The sequence below is a fragment of the Myodes glareolus genome, chromosome 12, assembly GCF_982192425.1.
Source record: "Myodes glareolus chromosome 12, mMyoGla1.1, whole genome shotgun sequence".
NCBI lineage: Eukaryota > Metazoa > Chordata > Mammalia > Rodentia > Cricetidae > Myodes > Myodes glareolus.
In genome coordinates this window covers 18,900,397-18,916,389 of record NC_142037.1, presented here as the reverse complement: position 1 = coordinate 18,916,389, position 15,993 = coordinate 18,900,397, and the positions used below count along the sequence as shown (strand labels likewise).

General features: G+C 51.2%; 1 protein-coding gene across 1 annotated transcript; it reads right to left on the bottom strand.

The window, feature by feature from the left end:
- Window positions 1-1,280: 1,280 nt before the first annotated feature.
- Window positions 1,281-14,807, bottom strand: Nfatc4 (nuclear factor of activated T cells 4). Its single transcript, XM_048443756.3, is given in 13 exon segments — window positions 1,281-1,642; window positions 2,349-2,490; window positions 2,492-2,731; window positions 2,733-2,932; window positions 3,087-3,213; window positions 3,765-3,820; window positions 4,651-4,791; window positions 5,189-5,361; window positions 9,322-9,521; window positions 10,112-10,274; window positions 11,609-12,704; window positions 13,756-13,883; window positions 14,607-14,807. Coding segments are annotated over 13 exon segments (2,763 nt in total). The 5' UTR covers window positions 14,636-14,807; the 3' UTR covers window positions 1,281-1,574.
- Between the last annotated feature and the right edge of the window lie 1,186 nt (window positions 14,808-15,993).

The window sequence follows — 15,993 nt, the reverse complement described above, 5'->3', positions numbered from 1 at the left end:
CTGCCACCACACTTTCCCCACATTATGGTTATGGAACCATACACCAAAATAATTTACTTCTTCTAAGATGCTCTTGGCTATCGTATTTCCTCGCAACAAGAGGAAAGTAACCCACACAAGACAGCCAATCCTTATCACGACAGCCCTTCGTTCACATGGAGACTAACCCATCCCATAAGAGGCGCGGGGTGGAAATGAGTAAGGCTGGAAGTAACTCGTGTGCACCATGGTCCCTTCCAACATGAAGATTATAGGGCAATGACTCTGGATTCGGGTTGGAGGGGATTCTTAGAAACCCTGCTAGGGTCAGGTGAGCTGATCAGCTGATGTCACTGTGATTGGCAGCAGCTGTGTTCTAGGACACAAACTAGGTGTGGCTAAGCAACTCATTGCGAAACAGCAATAGGCAGAGGGAAAGGTCGCTTGGGTTCTTCAATCTTCCAGTCCTTCACAGTTTCTGTGACTTTCCTGGGACTTCCCTGGGCTATTTGGATTCAGTGGACAATGCAGGGACCGAAGCAGCCTTGAGGCGAGGCAAGGTTTCCAAGGACTGGCTCTCTGAATGTCTTGAACAGACCAGGCTTCCTGCCTTGGTCTGCTAATGACAATGGATTGCCTATGCAGAAGGCCAGCGTGGGCTTAGCTGCAAGGGAAGCCTGGAGTTCATGCATGCCGTGAGCCCCGGGAATTCAGAACTTTGAGGAAGGCTGCAAGGCTTCCTGAAGTCTAACAACTAAAGGATAAATATTTCTGGATCGTCTTCACAATCGCCAAGGATAGGAGATTCCATGGGTAGGCCCATGCCAACTGTTTCTCATCCCTCCCTCACTTCAAAGGATGAGCGAGGGTGCAGTGGGGACAGGAGTCCAGGAGACCATGCTCAGTGTGCTGCTGTGCCGCTGTGATTTTAGGCAGGCCTGTTTCTCTCTTTGGACCTCAGATTCTTTCTCTGAGTGAGAAACTGGACTGACCTTTTCCCACCTTGACTATAAATCAGAATCATCTGGGTGGTGACAACACACAGGGACCTGGGAACACCAAAGATTCTTAGGCCTCATCCCAAAGCTAAGAAACCTGAACCTCCAGGGAGGATTAGGAAGCAGTGCAGATCCTCAACTCGGGAGCCCCTTTGTTTGCCCTCACTCCCTCCATCAGGGAGACCCTTAGGATTCATTGCTCCAAGCCACGCCCCAGCTCTTCCCAACTTCTCAGCCTCCTCAGGCCGGAGCTGGAGTAAGCTTGCATCCCCCGCTTTCTCCAAGGAGCTCTGGAGGCTGAAGCGCTGGTCAGTGAGCAGTTTATTACCCTTCAACCTGCCCGGCCTGCCCGCACCACAGCCCGGACAGCATCTGCGTCCCAGTCAGTTCTGGCATCCGGCCTCAGTCCCTGTCCACACTCTCACTCCCTTTCAAGGCAGCACCAGGCCAGGGGCCACACCTCAGCTGGGAGAGGGAGAAGGCGATGGGAAGATAAAAGCCGGGCAAAAAGAAACTAGAGTTGGCCCCAAGCTTCTGGAGCCAGCGCCCCAGTTAAAAGGGCAAGGAGGCAGGGCTTCCGGGGCCACTACACGTGGTTCAGGCAGGAGGCTCTTCTCCAGGACGGGTAGGGAAGCCACTCAGGTCTCGGCCAATGATCTCACTCACTGTAAAGGAGGGCAGTTGAAAGATAGGGCTAAGGCAGGTCTTTTCCTTTTCCAGAGGCCAAGCCCCCCTTCAATTCCAGGCAAGCCTCCAGCTAGGATACATCCGGATTCCTCTTTTGCTGGGCCTCAGTTTCCCTAATGTCTCTTAACATCTGCTCCTAACTAAATTTTGTCCAACTCCAAGCATGTGGGTTCCCAGCCCTGGATCATAGCCAGCTTGGCCTATGCTAGTGGCAGCAGGTCAGACGTAGGTGTCATCAATTGGGCAGAGAAGAGACAAAACAGGAAGGTCTTCTTCACCAAAGCAAACTACAGTCACCAGGGAAAGATGTGGTAAGGGAAAACACTCGGCTAAGCTTTCCACAAGCCACCGTCCCTCCCTGAGACTCAATGCCTGAATCTACAATTCAGGGAATTAGAGGGAATGCTCTTGAAATACTTCTAGGGCTGAAATTTTGTGATTAGGGCGGAGGGCAGAGACAGAAAAAATACAAAAAAGCTGAAAGATACTCCATGCGCCCTTCAGAATGAAGGTGTTGACCTCAGGTGGCCACACGTACACCAAGAACTTGCTCCTGAGACTTCTGCCTACCCTGGGACACTAAGGCTGCCCAGTCTCTGAGTAGCCAAGCTCCAGCCCTCAGCACACGCGCAAACCAATCTCCTTGCACTCACTCACACTCACAGCCCCCAGTCCCGCACCCACCTTCCTCCAGGGTGATACCCTGGATAGGTACATTGTCTCTGAAGCCGCTGCTGTAGCCACCCTTGGATTTCTCCTGCTCCGAAGCCCCCTCCCCAGGGGTATAGCCTGGCCCCACCTCATTGTAGCCCTCAGCAGGAAGGGGGGTGGACAGCATTCTGGGGATTGAAGGGGTCTTCAAGGGGCGGGGAGGATGGTAAAGGAGGCCTAAAGGGAGCTGGAGGGGTGAATGGAAGCCCCAGGGCAAAAGAAGAGCCCTGTCCTCCATAAGGATCACCGGGAAAGGGGCGGGGAAGGAAGGAGACTGCGGGCGGGCGGGCACAACCTGTGGTACCTCCAGTCTCAGGGAACATCCGCAGGCCTGATCTATAGGATGGCGGGGGGCCCCGTCTGGGGGTAGAGAGTGGGGGTGCTATAACCAAAGCTTTCGGACAAGTAAGGAGTCTCATAAGCAGGGTCTTCATGGGGATAGGAGGGGTAAGGGGGCCTGGGTGGTGAGAAGTCCATGTCAGTGCCAAAGGGGGGACCCGATGTGGCAGGGAAGCCCCGGAGAGATGAGTCTGGTAGGGGCTCCTCCTTGAAGATCACTGGGAAGATGAGGAGGCAGGAGGCTGGTGAGGTCCTGGCAATTCCACCAGGACACACCTTCCAACCTCCCTCCCTTCCGAGGGTTCATCCACTCCTTATCCCCTCACATTGGGGTCCCCCTCCACCCCCACCACAGGCAGTCTTAGAGCGCACCAGGTAGGAACTTGAAACTTTGAGTAGGACTGCGCTTCCTCCGCCCGTTGGAGACGTAGAAGTAGACCTGGACTGGCCGGGATACCCGCTTGTTGCTGTACTCGGGGACAGTCAGAGTCAGTGTCACCTAGTTAGGACAGAGAACGAGACACAAGTCCTTGAAGATCTTATTATCAGTCCATCCCTTCCATGAACCCAAACCTTATCTCCTAGTCTATGGCTGAGGAGCAAAGTTGGTTCCCTGGAGATGAAGCAACTAGACACTCCAGGCCAGAAAAAGTTACTCTGGAGTAACCTTTTCTGTTGTTTTTTTCTCTTTCCTTTTTCTCTTTCTTTTCTTTTCTTTTCTTCCTGTTTCTTGAGACAGGACAGTCTTAGCTATTCTGGAACACGTTCTGTAGAGCAGGCTGGCCTCAGACTCACAGAGACCCACCTGTCTCTGCCTCTGGAGTGCTGAAATTGAAGGTGCCATCCGCACTGCCCAGGCAAAGGCCTGGTTTGTTTGTTTTGTTTTGGAGACAAGAGTCTCTAACTGACTGTCCTAGAACTCTCTCTGTAGACCAGGATTGCCCCTGAACTCAGAGTTCCACCTGCCTCTAAGGGGGCCCTCTTGAGAGTTCCTTATTTCTTCCACCCCTCATCCCACAACCAGGTTGGGTACCCCGGGGACGCTGGTACCTCACTGCTCTGCAGCCGGTTCACCGCAGCCTCCTCCTCCCATTGCAGCTTTCCATCTATGCAGGAGAAAAAGAGCTCCAGCCTAGCTCTAGGGCCCACCCACTGCCCAGTGCCCTGCCCTTCCCCCTCCTGCGGGAGTCAACATCAGATTTAAAAAGATCCTTAGAGGGTCTGGCACAGACTATACCGGATGACAAAGACAGGTTTTTAAACTGCCCCCAAGGAGGTCAAAAGGCAAACTAAGGCCAAGGGAAATGGCAGGGACCTAGAGAGAGTGTCAGAAGTATCCCTGGAACTCCTCCACCAACTAACTCAGACATCCTCTCCCATGATATCAGCAAGACAGATAATGAGGTAGGACTGGGTCCCATCTTGAAGGAAGGCACTAAGACCAAGACTCATGATGTGGACCCCAGGGTGCTAACGGAGGTCTCAGGGCTGGGCCATCAGTGAGAAGGGTTGAAGGAAGGAAAAGTCACAGGTTGGTAGTTGGACCCAGAATCCTGTCTCCCATTTCTCCACCCCTACAGCTCCGTCTTGGGGGCACCCCATAGTTACAGCTGGGCTTTTATCTCTGAGCTCGGGACAGGCTCAGAGAAATCCACAGGGATCCTAAGTCCCTTCTTCATTTCATATACTTTTTTCATGACGATAATCCGTCAGAGCCAGTTCCTCTTTAATACTTTAATAAGTGGGATGTGTATATCTTGTATTTGCTCACTATCCTTGGTGTGTTAGCTGTGTCACATCCACGAGAAACTGACTGTACACAAGGAGGGGATAGTACATAGGAACCGAGGCTCAGCTCGGTGCTTCCGTGACAGCCACAGAGCCTCACCTGCGGGTTATAAGCTCTACTCCCCTCCTCTTTTCAGGGGGTACTCACCAGGGCCCCTCTCAATGAACACCACTTTAGAGTCTGGCAGGAAGTTGGAACCAGTCAGCACTAGCTCCTCCCCTCCTCTCACAGAGCAGGCACTGGGGCTATAGGCCTCCACCTGGGGTAGCTCCTGGGCCGAGCGCTGGGCTGCAAAGTGGTATAAGAAAGAAGTCTGGCTGGGCTGGGTGCAGAAAGGACAGCCCTTTCCAGCGCTAGTGCTTGGGGAAGCCCTCTTTCCAGGAGCAAATGGAAAAGATAACCAACAGCAACCATGAAACCACAGAGACTTGCAAGGTCCACTCCTGAAACAGAGACGGGGCAGATAGGTACAGGTTCATCTGGACCGTCCCCGAGACAGAGTCTGTAGCAGGGGTCAACTAAAATACCACCTTCACCGCTCCCTCATCATGGCAGAAGGAGAACTGAGTCCTCTATAGGGCTACCCACAACACACGGGGCACGGGACACTGTGTAGAGGAAATGGGTGATAGACAGACAAAAGAGCTGCGAGAAACAGAGAACTGGCCGGGGCCTATTAGCTCACAGCATTCGATGGGCACTGATGCTGCCTGCACGGAGACGACCTTCCCGCCGCCCTGAGGCACGTGTACACGGAACACCAGCCGCACACGTGTGTTTTTGCGCCCGATGTCCGTCTCACCCTTCCGAAGTTCAATGTCTGAATTTCGAAGCTTCAGGATTCCAGCACAGTCAATGCTGAAGGCAAAGAAGAGATGGTAAGCCTTCCTAGCCAAAGGCCAGACAGTGAGACATTTTCCAGAGGGGAAGCTCCCACCCTCAGTCCATTTTCTAATCTAGAGATGGCCCCCATAGAAAGCTCCCCAGCCGGGGCTGGAGAGATGGCTCAGAGGTTAAGAGCATTGCCTGCTCTTCCAAAGGTCCTGAGTTCAATTCCCAGCAACCACCATCTGTAATGGGGTCTGGTGTCCTCTTCTGAACTGCAGGCATACACACAGACAGAATATTGTATACATAATAAATGAATATTGTATACATAATAAATAAATAAATATTTTTTAAAAAGCTCCCCAGCCTTTAGACATTAAGGTCAGAAACTGACTGGGGATTTACGCATTTGCCTAGTGTATATAAAGCCCTAGGTTCAATTCCCAGGACTTTAAGAAGGAGGAGGAAGTTGAGCTGAGGATATAGCTCAATGGTACAAAATTGTTGCAAAACATTTGTACACTGTATGGTTGCTGTGATTGATGTAATGAAAGGCTGAACAGCCAATAGATAAGCAAGAGAGATAGGTGGGACTTCCTGGTAGAGAGAAAGGAAGACAGGGAGGAATCAAGGCAGGCAAGAGATGCCAGGAGACACAGAGAGAAAATAGGAGATGCAAGATGGAAGAGAGATAATGTCATGGGATAGAACTTAGATTAACATAAATGGGTTAATTTAAGTTATAAGACCTAGTTAGAAACAACCCTAAGATATAGGCCTAACTCTCATAATTAATAAGAAGTCTCCAGGTCATTATCTGTAGGCTAGTGATCCATCGATAGTCTGACAAGAAAGCTTGCTACATATGGTGCCCAACGTGGATCCACATAAGGCCTGAGGAAGCTAAGAAAAAAAGTTCTGAACAAGCGGCTCTACTCTCACTGACCCTAAGTGGGCAGAGCCAGCCGTGAGGCCATGAGAGAGAGCCTCATGGCAGAGGGCCTAGCCACAGCTTAGCAGTTTAAGATCAGGCTCATGTGTCAGAGAATGCTGCAAGAGTATGGCTACAGGATCTTCGTAAAGTCAATTCCAGGCCAAATAACACCCTCTGAGTAGGTTACAGTATGTGTAAAAATGACTTAGATGTTGGAGAAGAAAAAAAAATGGGTATAGACAGTCATAAAAGAATAAATAATTTAAAAATAATAAAGTAAAATCTTTAAAAAGGGAGTAAAGTATAGAAAAGAAAAAAGCCACATAAAGATGAAAAAAACACATGGTGTCTGGATCCTGTGTATTGCTTTGTTGACTTTAAATTTTTTTAATGCTAATGAACAAAAAAACAATAGCTGCAGAGAGACATTGAATTATAGAAACTGCTGAATGAAATCAACCTATATATTTTAAGAATGTCTTAACTTCAAAACGAAAGTCAGAAAATACATTGCATTGGGGAAGAGGCTATGCCTTTGTTTCCACAGGAAACAAAAAGTTCTCTTCAAAATTAATAAAGATCAGATTTGACTGAGGGAAAAACCTCCTGAAAATCTTGGCTACAGACATGAAAAAAGAAACCAAGAAAGACAGGAGATATATATGCTGATCCCTCTACTATGGGAACTGCTCTGAGGCTGGATGAGACATGATAAATCTTGTTGGGTATAGAGTATTCATACTTATTATTACATGCCATCCTTTCATATAGCACAGTATGAGGTTTGGTTATACAGTCCAAAAAAACATAAAATTTGCAGATGCCTTTTACCTGCTCAAACATAAAACAAAAAAATCACCTTTAGCTCTCTTGTACACACTGCAAAGTCCATATTTGTGTTAATACAGATGTATATGCTACCTTTAAAAGTTTGCTTTTCAGGAAAAAAAAAGGACCAGACACCAATGAAGACAAGCAGCCCAGGTGATCCAGCCTCTCAGAGTGCCTCTGTTGCAGTTTCCTCAAAATTCTACATCCAGAACAGCGTCAAAGCTGCTAGCTAAGATTGCCCAGTCTTACAGACTATCCAGCCAGGACTTCAGATAAGCTCTACACTTTCCCATCACATAGAGACTAAACAAAAAACAGCTAGTTCTCCCAGGACTTGACCATTATCCCAGTTTCCTCAGGACCCCCTGAAGATTCTGTTACCCCTAGACAGCAGGAATCAGTCTAGAGAACAGAACACCCACATTCCCAAGAGATAGAATGAGTGGTTTTGGTCTTTCAATAGATTACAGATGTTTATCATCATTTGGGGGAGTTGGTTACAAGTTGTTGTTGGTCATGGTCAGGGAAAAAGCCAAACAAAGGAGATTAGATTCAGGAATCTCTTCCTGAAAAGAAAAAGGGGGGATATAGTATAGAAATGATAGGATAAAAGGGTGGATTGTTGCACCTACTTTTGAACAATCACTAGTCTCAATTATTTTACATTGGTATGGATTTTTGTATATTGATACAAATTTAAGGTTATTTTTCTTATACTGTATATATGTTTCTACTCTTGTTTAAGGTATTTACCTATGCATCTCATTTAAAAATGTAATGTAAAGCTTAGTCCTTGAAAGTTATTTAGGATAATAAATAAAGACATGCTAGCAGTTAGTCATCTAACAATCAAACTTGTAGTCAGATGGTCAAGTTTTCAAGGTTAAACAGATATATTTTAGATGGGTTGTCTTCAAACACTTCAGAAACCTACAGAATATGGAATTTAAGATGTTTCAATAGCATAAGGCTTTTGATGACAGTGAGACATGTCTGCTCCTGGTAGCACCAATTTTCTTCAAAAAAGGAATGGTGTGTATCTAAGAATCTTCATATGGAGTTTGCTTTCAATGTGGCACAGCTAGCCACTGGGCAAGAAACTGCCCTTGCATTGACTGCTGAGAGTATGCTGTCCAAATTGGACAAGCAGGACACAAAAGAAAGCAACTGCTGAACTTTGCCAAGACAAAGTAAGACAGTTCTTTAAAATGCCTGCTTCACAGAAATGTCTGTCAGATATTCTAGGCCTGTAGGCAAAAAGTGGATGCCCCAGTGTTGCAAAGGAACCTCGAGGGACTGTCTAGGCAGTCAGCTGTCTCTGTCATTTCTGTAGTCTTCTATACTCCCTGTTTATTCAGGTAATTGTATATTCTTCTTGGGTCTTTGATGGGGTTGAAGATGAGATAGTAATAGCTACAGTTTTTATTGTTATCAAAGTCAGAAAAGAAACTTGCATAAGAAATGTAAAGTTTATAAGACTGAGAAACATAAAATCTTAAGTTGATTATGTAAGATGATGTTTTAAGGTCTAAAAAGATTTTGTTTTTAGGGTGGCAATACATAGTTATGATAGAAAGTGGTCTAGGTATAAAACTTTGATAGGATAGGCAAGACTGTACTTTCTCCAAATTTGCCAAAGATAAATGGACTGGACATTGTGAATGTGGTCCTTACTTGATAATTGTTCTTATTGTGTATAGTTTTACTATGTCAGAATTAAAATCTTTCCTTTTTATTTAGAGAAAACGGGGGAAGTGTTGTGGGATAGATATGTGAAGACACGTTGCTGTGATTGGTGTGAGAAAAAGCTAAACGGCCAATACCTGGGCAGGAACAATAGGTGGGCCTTCCAAAAAGAAAGAAAGAGGAGGAGAAGTTGAGGCACTAGGAGACACACAAAGGAAAGAGGAGGTGCAAGAGAAGAGAGGTAACGCCACGTGATAGAATGTAGATGAATATGAATGGGTTAATTTAAGTTACAAGAGCTAGTTAGGAACAAACCTAAGCTATAGGCCAAGCTTTCATAATTAAAAGAGAAGTCTCTGTGTCATTACTTGCAAGCTGGCTTGCCAGATAGAGAAAAACTTGCTACACAAAACACTTGCCTAGAAAGCTGGAAAATGACTACTTGGAGTGTTACTATCTAGCTCTTCTGGGAAAGAGAAAAAGGGGGTCTTTCTGGTCTTAAATTCTGCGGGCTGGGAGAAAGTTGACTGGTGACTTACTTTGCGGCCATGTTGTTCTCTGGGAGTAAGGTCATCTCCAACACTTTGGTACCACTGACTACAGCTTCATAGCTGGCTGTGGCCACCATCTTGCCAGTAATACGGTGCACCTGGTAGAAAGCATGCGGCCGCAGGCTCCTTTCATCTGCAGTGCCAATGAACATCTGGAGAGTCAGTGGCTTCTCACTGTAACCTAGGAGCTGGCAGAGGGAGACAGAAGCCACCTATTTGAAAGCCCCTTTATCCATCCTTGGACAGAAGAAGCCAAGGATGGGAATGGTGAAAGATGAAGAATACCCTGTAAGGGATTCCCTGTGGGAAACTGGGTATCTGCTGTAGAGAAAATGTTCGCAGTCAAGTTCACAGTGTTATTCTTGGAAGGCCCAAACTGGGCTGGGCAAAAGAGGAAGAGCTTCCAAGAAAGACTAGGCCCAACTCAATATAGAGAAAACCTAACTCCCAGTGACCTTTGGCCTCAGCTGAAACCCTCCCCCACTTCTGGCGAGTCACCATTTTCCAAAGTAGACATGAGGCTGATGTCCCGTGGGATAGGTTGGGGAGCGTGGGGGAGCAGGAGAACAGAAAAGAAGAGTAGAAAGTATATCCGGGTCCTCGCTATGTACCCTTCCTTCCCCAGTTCCAGCCCCTCCCCTAGGCTGCCTGCCGGGTCACAGCTGAGAGAGAGTGTGGGAAAGGGCAGCGCCATGCTTCTGTGTATGGCTGAAGTTCATTTGCAGGAATCTGGGGCGAGAGAAGAGAAAGAAAGTCAGGCCTGCCTTCTGCCCCTTACCTTGACCACAGGGTGACCTCCAGGGGCAGCTTTGACAGCGCCTCGGCTGCCCTCTGTCTCGTAGTGGGCTCGGTGGTGTGCTCTAGGCTGCACCTCAATCCTCAACTCCAGCTGTTCATACTGGCTGGGCAAAGGCCAGTCCAGGGGAGGTAGGGCAGAGGTCCTGGGTGGAAGAGGAGAGTATGGTCGTCAGGAACCTCAACCCCATCAGCATCACACTGAGTGTGTGAGGGAGAAGGGAGTGTGGGTATGGGAGAAATAAGAAATCACGGCAAAAAGTCAATTCCAAAAGCTCAGAAAACAGGGGAAATGATAGGGAACAGGGTCCTTTGAAGGTGTGTGTGTGTGTGTGTGTGTGTGTGTGTGTGTGTGTGTGTGTGTGTATGCAATAACACTGAGACTTCCTTCTCCCAGGTTCTGGACAAAGGATTGAAGGTTTTACCAAGAAACAGAGGAACCCAAAGGCTATACTCATTCTCTTATCTAGGAGGGCAGGTACAGCACAGAAGTGCCATTTTAGACCATAAAAAGCATTAGAAAAATAAAAAGGCTGAGGGCAGAATCCTATAGTAGAAGCTGGGGCAGGCTACTCTGTTACCAGGTCAACTCCTTCCCACTAGTTGGGGCTAAGTAGGAAACGTTGCAAGGGCTAAGGACTGCTTTTCTGAAATTGCGCTTACAGACTAGTAAATCTCAACTGGCAACTTCCTGACCCTTCCCCCAGCCTCCTTATTTGGCAGTCTTTTACTTGCCATAAGTAATGTAAAAGGTGTGACTAGTGTCTAATGAATAAAGGCCTAGGAGAATGCTCAACCAGTACAGCCCTGCACTAGAAATTGTCCAACTCAAAACACTAGTCTGCCTAATATGAGAAGCATTGGCCTATGGGAATCCCAGAGAGTCTAGCTTCCCTCTAGAAACTTCTCAGGATGGAGACACCTCAGTCTGACAGCTCGGGGGGTTTAGGACTATTGAAATGGGCAGGATTGTGAGACTAGAGGGGATAGAAAGGCAAGTTTCAATATAAATTCGTTGACTTGCAAATACATGTAACTTTATTCAGATTGGAAGTGGGGTTCTTAAGCCACGCACCTAGACATAAGAGTTAGTGGGGGGCATCTTGTAATGGAACACAGGACCTGTTCTGTCTAATCAGCAAGAGGCTAAGATCAATCTGCCTGACTGGCCAGGAGGTGTGGGAACCCTGAAGGGGTTTATGATAACCGTTCTTAGAATACTGAAGAGGCTTTTTCTAATAGGTCCACAGGAAACAGCCCTTTGTCAGTTGGCTGGCTTTTTTTTGGGGGGGGGGTGTTTGTTTTTAAACTAAATTGCCTTAAAACCAATTAGCTGTTGGGGTCCTGTTGCAGAAGCTCTTCTGAGACGCAGAGCACACCTGGAACAAGGACCTGTCTTTAAACCTATCCTCCGACTTTCCTGCTCCCTGAGTAGAATGGGTTGAAGAGCAGAGGGGTGCCAGCCAGATCTGGCCCTCACCTGAAGATGGGGCTATGTCCCCCAATCCGGGCCTTGGACCATGCAAGGGGAGAAGGCACTGCTAGATAGTCCATGCCAGCCACCTCTTTCCGCAGACCTCCCGGAGCGGCCACAGCCTCTTCTGTTCCGGAGGGCAGCTTCCCATTGCACGAGGCAGGCTCCTCAGACCGAGGCAGGGCCACCGCCTGCTCGCTAGAAGTCCTCCGGGTTTTCTGAGGGATGCTCTCGGTTGTTGGAGCTCCGACATAGTCAAAAGGGCCTGGAGAACTAGGATCCCTGACCAGAGGCAATGGGGGCGGTGGAGGTGGCTCTGGACCCTCTTCCCCAAGGCTGCCCCTGCGGGACAGAGCTGGGGAGGCCGAAGACGGGGTTCCTGAACTGGAATAGCGCCTCTTGCCGCAGGGTGAAGCAGGCCGCGGGGAGGCTGGGATGGGCCCAGGAGCGCTAAGGAGTAGCCAGCTATCCTCTGGCGCTCGGCCTCCGGAGCTTGGACCGTAGAGACTCCAGGGATCCTCCGGGGTCCAGGGCCTAGGAGAAGCCCGGGGCGAAGGCAGTGGAGAGCTCAAGCCAAAGCGAGAGGCTGCTTCATTAAGTTCAGACTCCACCTCGTCGCATGCTGCATACAGGGCGGCCTCGTCCGAGGCATCGGAGAAGAAACTCCACGAAGACAGACTGCTGCTGCCAGGGCTCGGGCTGAAGAAGGCACCTCCGCCCTGGCTTCCTGCCTCTCGATAGCCCCCAAAGCCTTCTGGTGGGGGGTAATCTCTAGGAGAGCCGTCTCCCCAGGTTTCAGGAGTGTCCTCTAGCGAGGTCGGTGGGTCAGGCGTGGGAGAGATGGAGGTGATCCGGATACTGGGACACTCAAGAACACGACCGCCCCCAGCACCCCCCGCACTCCCTCCTGGGCCCCCCAGCCTCACCGACCGAGCCGGCTGGCTCTCCCAGGTGCCAGGTGAAGGGGCGGGACGGGGTGGGGGTGAGTGCATGCCTGGCCGAGGGGGTGGGGGTCGGGGAATACCAATAGGGGCAGCACCATAAGGAAGGGGTTCCCCAAGGGCCAAACGACAGCAGGGAGGGGCATCCTCTGAGTCCAGCTCTGTCAAAAAGGAAAGGTGGGTAGAGGGAGACAAGGAGAGAGAAGGTGGTGAGATATCTAGGTTCCGCGGAGGGTTAGCTCCCAAAGCCTGATATGCTGCTCAACTAGGAAGGGTCTCCTAGTCTCAGGACAAAAGCAAAGTTGAACATCAGAAGACGGAAACGAGATACCGGCATGCCAGAACCCCATATTCTGAATCCCTGGTCCTGGGTCCTAGGGTACCAGAGAAGGTAGGACTTAAGGTGAGGACCGTAGGCTGCGGAGTGCTAGAACCGGGCCTAGAGGTGTGTTTGCCCAGGCTCTGGGCTGGGCCGGGGGCGACTCACACATGAACCCAATTAGCAACGGTTCCCAAACCCCCAAATGGTGTTGGCAGAAACCCCAGTTACCATCGCAACAGTGGCCTGGGGGTGGGAAGGATGGGGGCATGTCTGCGGTGACAAGGGGAGGTAGCTCCTCCCTCGCCCCCCCAAAAGGGGGCGGGGGTGCAGCCGAAGGGTGATGCGTGCGGGGGCCCAGCCAACGGGGGGGTGGGGGCAGCGGGCAGCGCGGATTCCGTGCGAGCGCCGGCCGCCGCCCCCGGCTCGATCCCCGCCATCTGCCTCTCATTGCGGCTAGACAGGGGGAGGGGGAGGGGTGCCCCTGCGCTGCCCGAAAGAGCCCCCAGCCCCAGGCGTCACGCCTGCAGGACCAGGCCTAGGTCCAAAAGCCTCAAACTCCAGAACCATCCCTCCCCTTCCCAAGCCGGCACCCCGGGCTCTTGGGGGCCGAGATTCCCTTCAGCCCCCCATCACAGAGACAGTCGGTTTAGCCGGGAGGCGGCGCGTAGCCAACAACACCCCCACTCCCACCCCAGTCACGACCTAAAAAGGAAAAAGTGGTGCCATGGCCCCCAGCCTCACTCCTCAGCCTTGGTAGTCCCTCGGCTCCCTTCAACCTCTGACCCACCTCAACCCCCACCCCAGGCTCACTACCTCCAAAGTGTCCTAACTCAGATCGCCCCGGCCCTTCAGTCACTGGCCAAATGACCCCTTCCCAGCCCCACACTAACCTTCCCCAGGGCCCCCCGCGCCCAGCGGGGGGGCCTCCTTTTCCTCCCCGAACACCAGCTTAAATTCCAGCTCCTCATCTTCGCAGCTTGCCGCCCCCATGGGTCCGGCCGGAGCCCCCAGGTCCCGCCTGGGTGGGAGGGGGAGGCTCTGGACGCTGCTGTCGCTTCACGCGCGGGTGGCTCCCTCCCTCCCTTTCTCTGAGACGCCCCCTCTTCTGTCGCTGCCGCCTCCCTCCGGACGCCCCCTCGTTATTATAGAAACTTTTCCAAACTTTTTTCCCCCAAACTTCTTCAAAGCGGGGCCCCCCCCAGCCTGTCCCTGATTGGCTACCAGGGATGCTCCGGCCCCTCCTCCAAGGATGAGATGGGAAAACCACGCGCCCCTAGTCCTCCCCCACTCTCCTTCCCTCAGTCATCTCTCCAGTCCCACCCCCTCCAAAGGGGGAGAAAAAAACTGAATTGGAAAGTGTTCCCTTCAAACGTTACAGGACCCTAATGGTACCTATTGGCTCGCAGTTGTGACAATCACTTCTCACTGGGAGCCCAAACCTCAACTTATTTAGTCTCAGCAGAGGGAGGGGGTGGAGGGAATCCGAGTCGCCTTAAAGAGGCCATATTCTGGGCCCTCAGTGTAGCGGGTCCGCGGAACATCCTTCCTTAAGATCTGAAGAGTAGTGTAGCTAGCATCTCCCAAAAACGGCCACCGCTTCTGCGCTATCAATCCAAGTCTGAGTAGAATGAGTTCCGGAATTGAGAGAGGTTCTGGGCTGTTCTAAGAGGAGGCCATTCCTTTCTCCACCCTCGCTGAGACTACTGCACCTGGGCCTTCAGGGAGCTTTTGTACTCCTTACCCATCACCTCCACCGGTCACTCCTCCCATTTTCTGAAGATGCAGAACTTTTCGTTGTCCGGGAAGCCTCTCAGACTTTTCTAACCCCAGGAAGCCTTTAAAGGCCCACAGCACCTTCTGGGCATAGATCCAGGCCGGGCTTTGCCGATACCCTGGTCCTAGCCGCCTAGATAGGCCATTAATTAGCCTCCTTGAAGGAAGTCGCCCCCCCCCCTCACCCCCACCCCACACCCGCGCCAAGAGCTGCAGACTAGAAAGACTCTCTCTTCCACGGGCATTCCCGTCCCGGCTCTCCTAAATTCCAAACCAGGTTTAGAAGGGGCCTGGAGCTGAAAACTTAGGCCCCCAAGACTGGACACCTGTCACCTGGGCAGGGAAGGAAGACCTGGACTGGAGTTTCTAGGAAGGGCAAGCAAGGCAAAAAAAAAAACAAAAAAAAAGTGTCCCAGTTGGAAGAAAAGAAAGTGGGACCGGAGATTCTTGATTTGGGCTACAGGTTCTGCGGGGCAGGGGAGCAGTCACCGTCCTGCCCAGCATGCTGACCATTTGCTTCAAACTTCCCTAAGAAGCCTCACGGATCTCTAACCTCCAAATCCCTCAGGCTCTGGGCCGCGCCCCCAGCAGCCACCCAAGGCCAGCACCTACAGGGTTAAGCGCCGGCCCTCGGGTCAGACGTTTACAAACACTCGGGAGCCGGGCGGGGACCGCGCCCATTACTCTAATGAGAAACAGGCTCTGCGGGGCAGAGGGAAGGGGGGCTGGCCTGACGGGCCCCAGCTCCTTGGCGGCCGAGGCGGCGCCCCTCCTCCTCTCAGTCCTCCCCCGAGCCCGTCCTGGGGACCCCCCCCCAGCCCCGGGGGACCCCAATGACGTGCGGCGCTGCCCCGGCTGCAAGCCCAGGGCCGTGAGGCGGGAGGGGCAGGGAGGAGAGGCTTGGCGGGCGGGAGAGAAGAATGTTCCGAGGCCGAGCGGGGAGACGGCCTGGTTTGATTTTTTTTTTTCCCCCTCTCTTCCCTTCGGTTCTTCTCAGGTTACATTGCCGTCCTGCTTCACCTTGGAACTGGAGAAACCCACAGGCAAGGAGCACGAGGAGCACCTCGAGAACATCTACTATCCTGCACCTAAAAGGAGGGCGGGCGGAGGTGGGAAGCCATGGAGGACAGACCCGGAAATCAGCCCGGGCCCTGCTCCCTTATACCCCCCGCTCAGCGGCACAAACAGACGCGCACATTCTTTTCAAATGTCATATTTCCTTTGATCCTGGGCAGTGTTTCTCCATGTGTCTGGCTCAGCTTCTGCCCAGCCAACCGCCTCCCCACCCACCCCGCTTTGTTTTCCTGGAGCACCCTCCCCCTTCCCTCGTCTGGAAGGCCCGGGAGGATGACTTC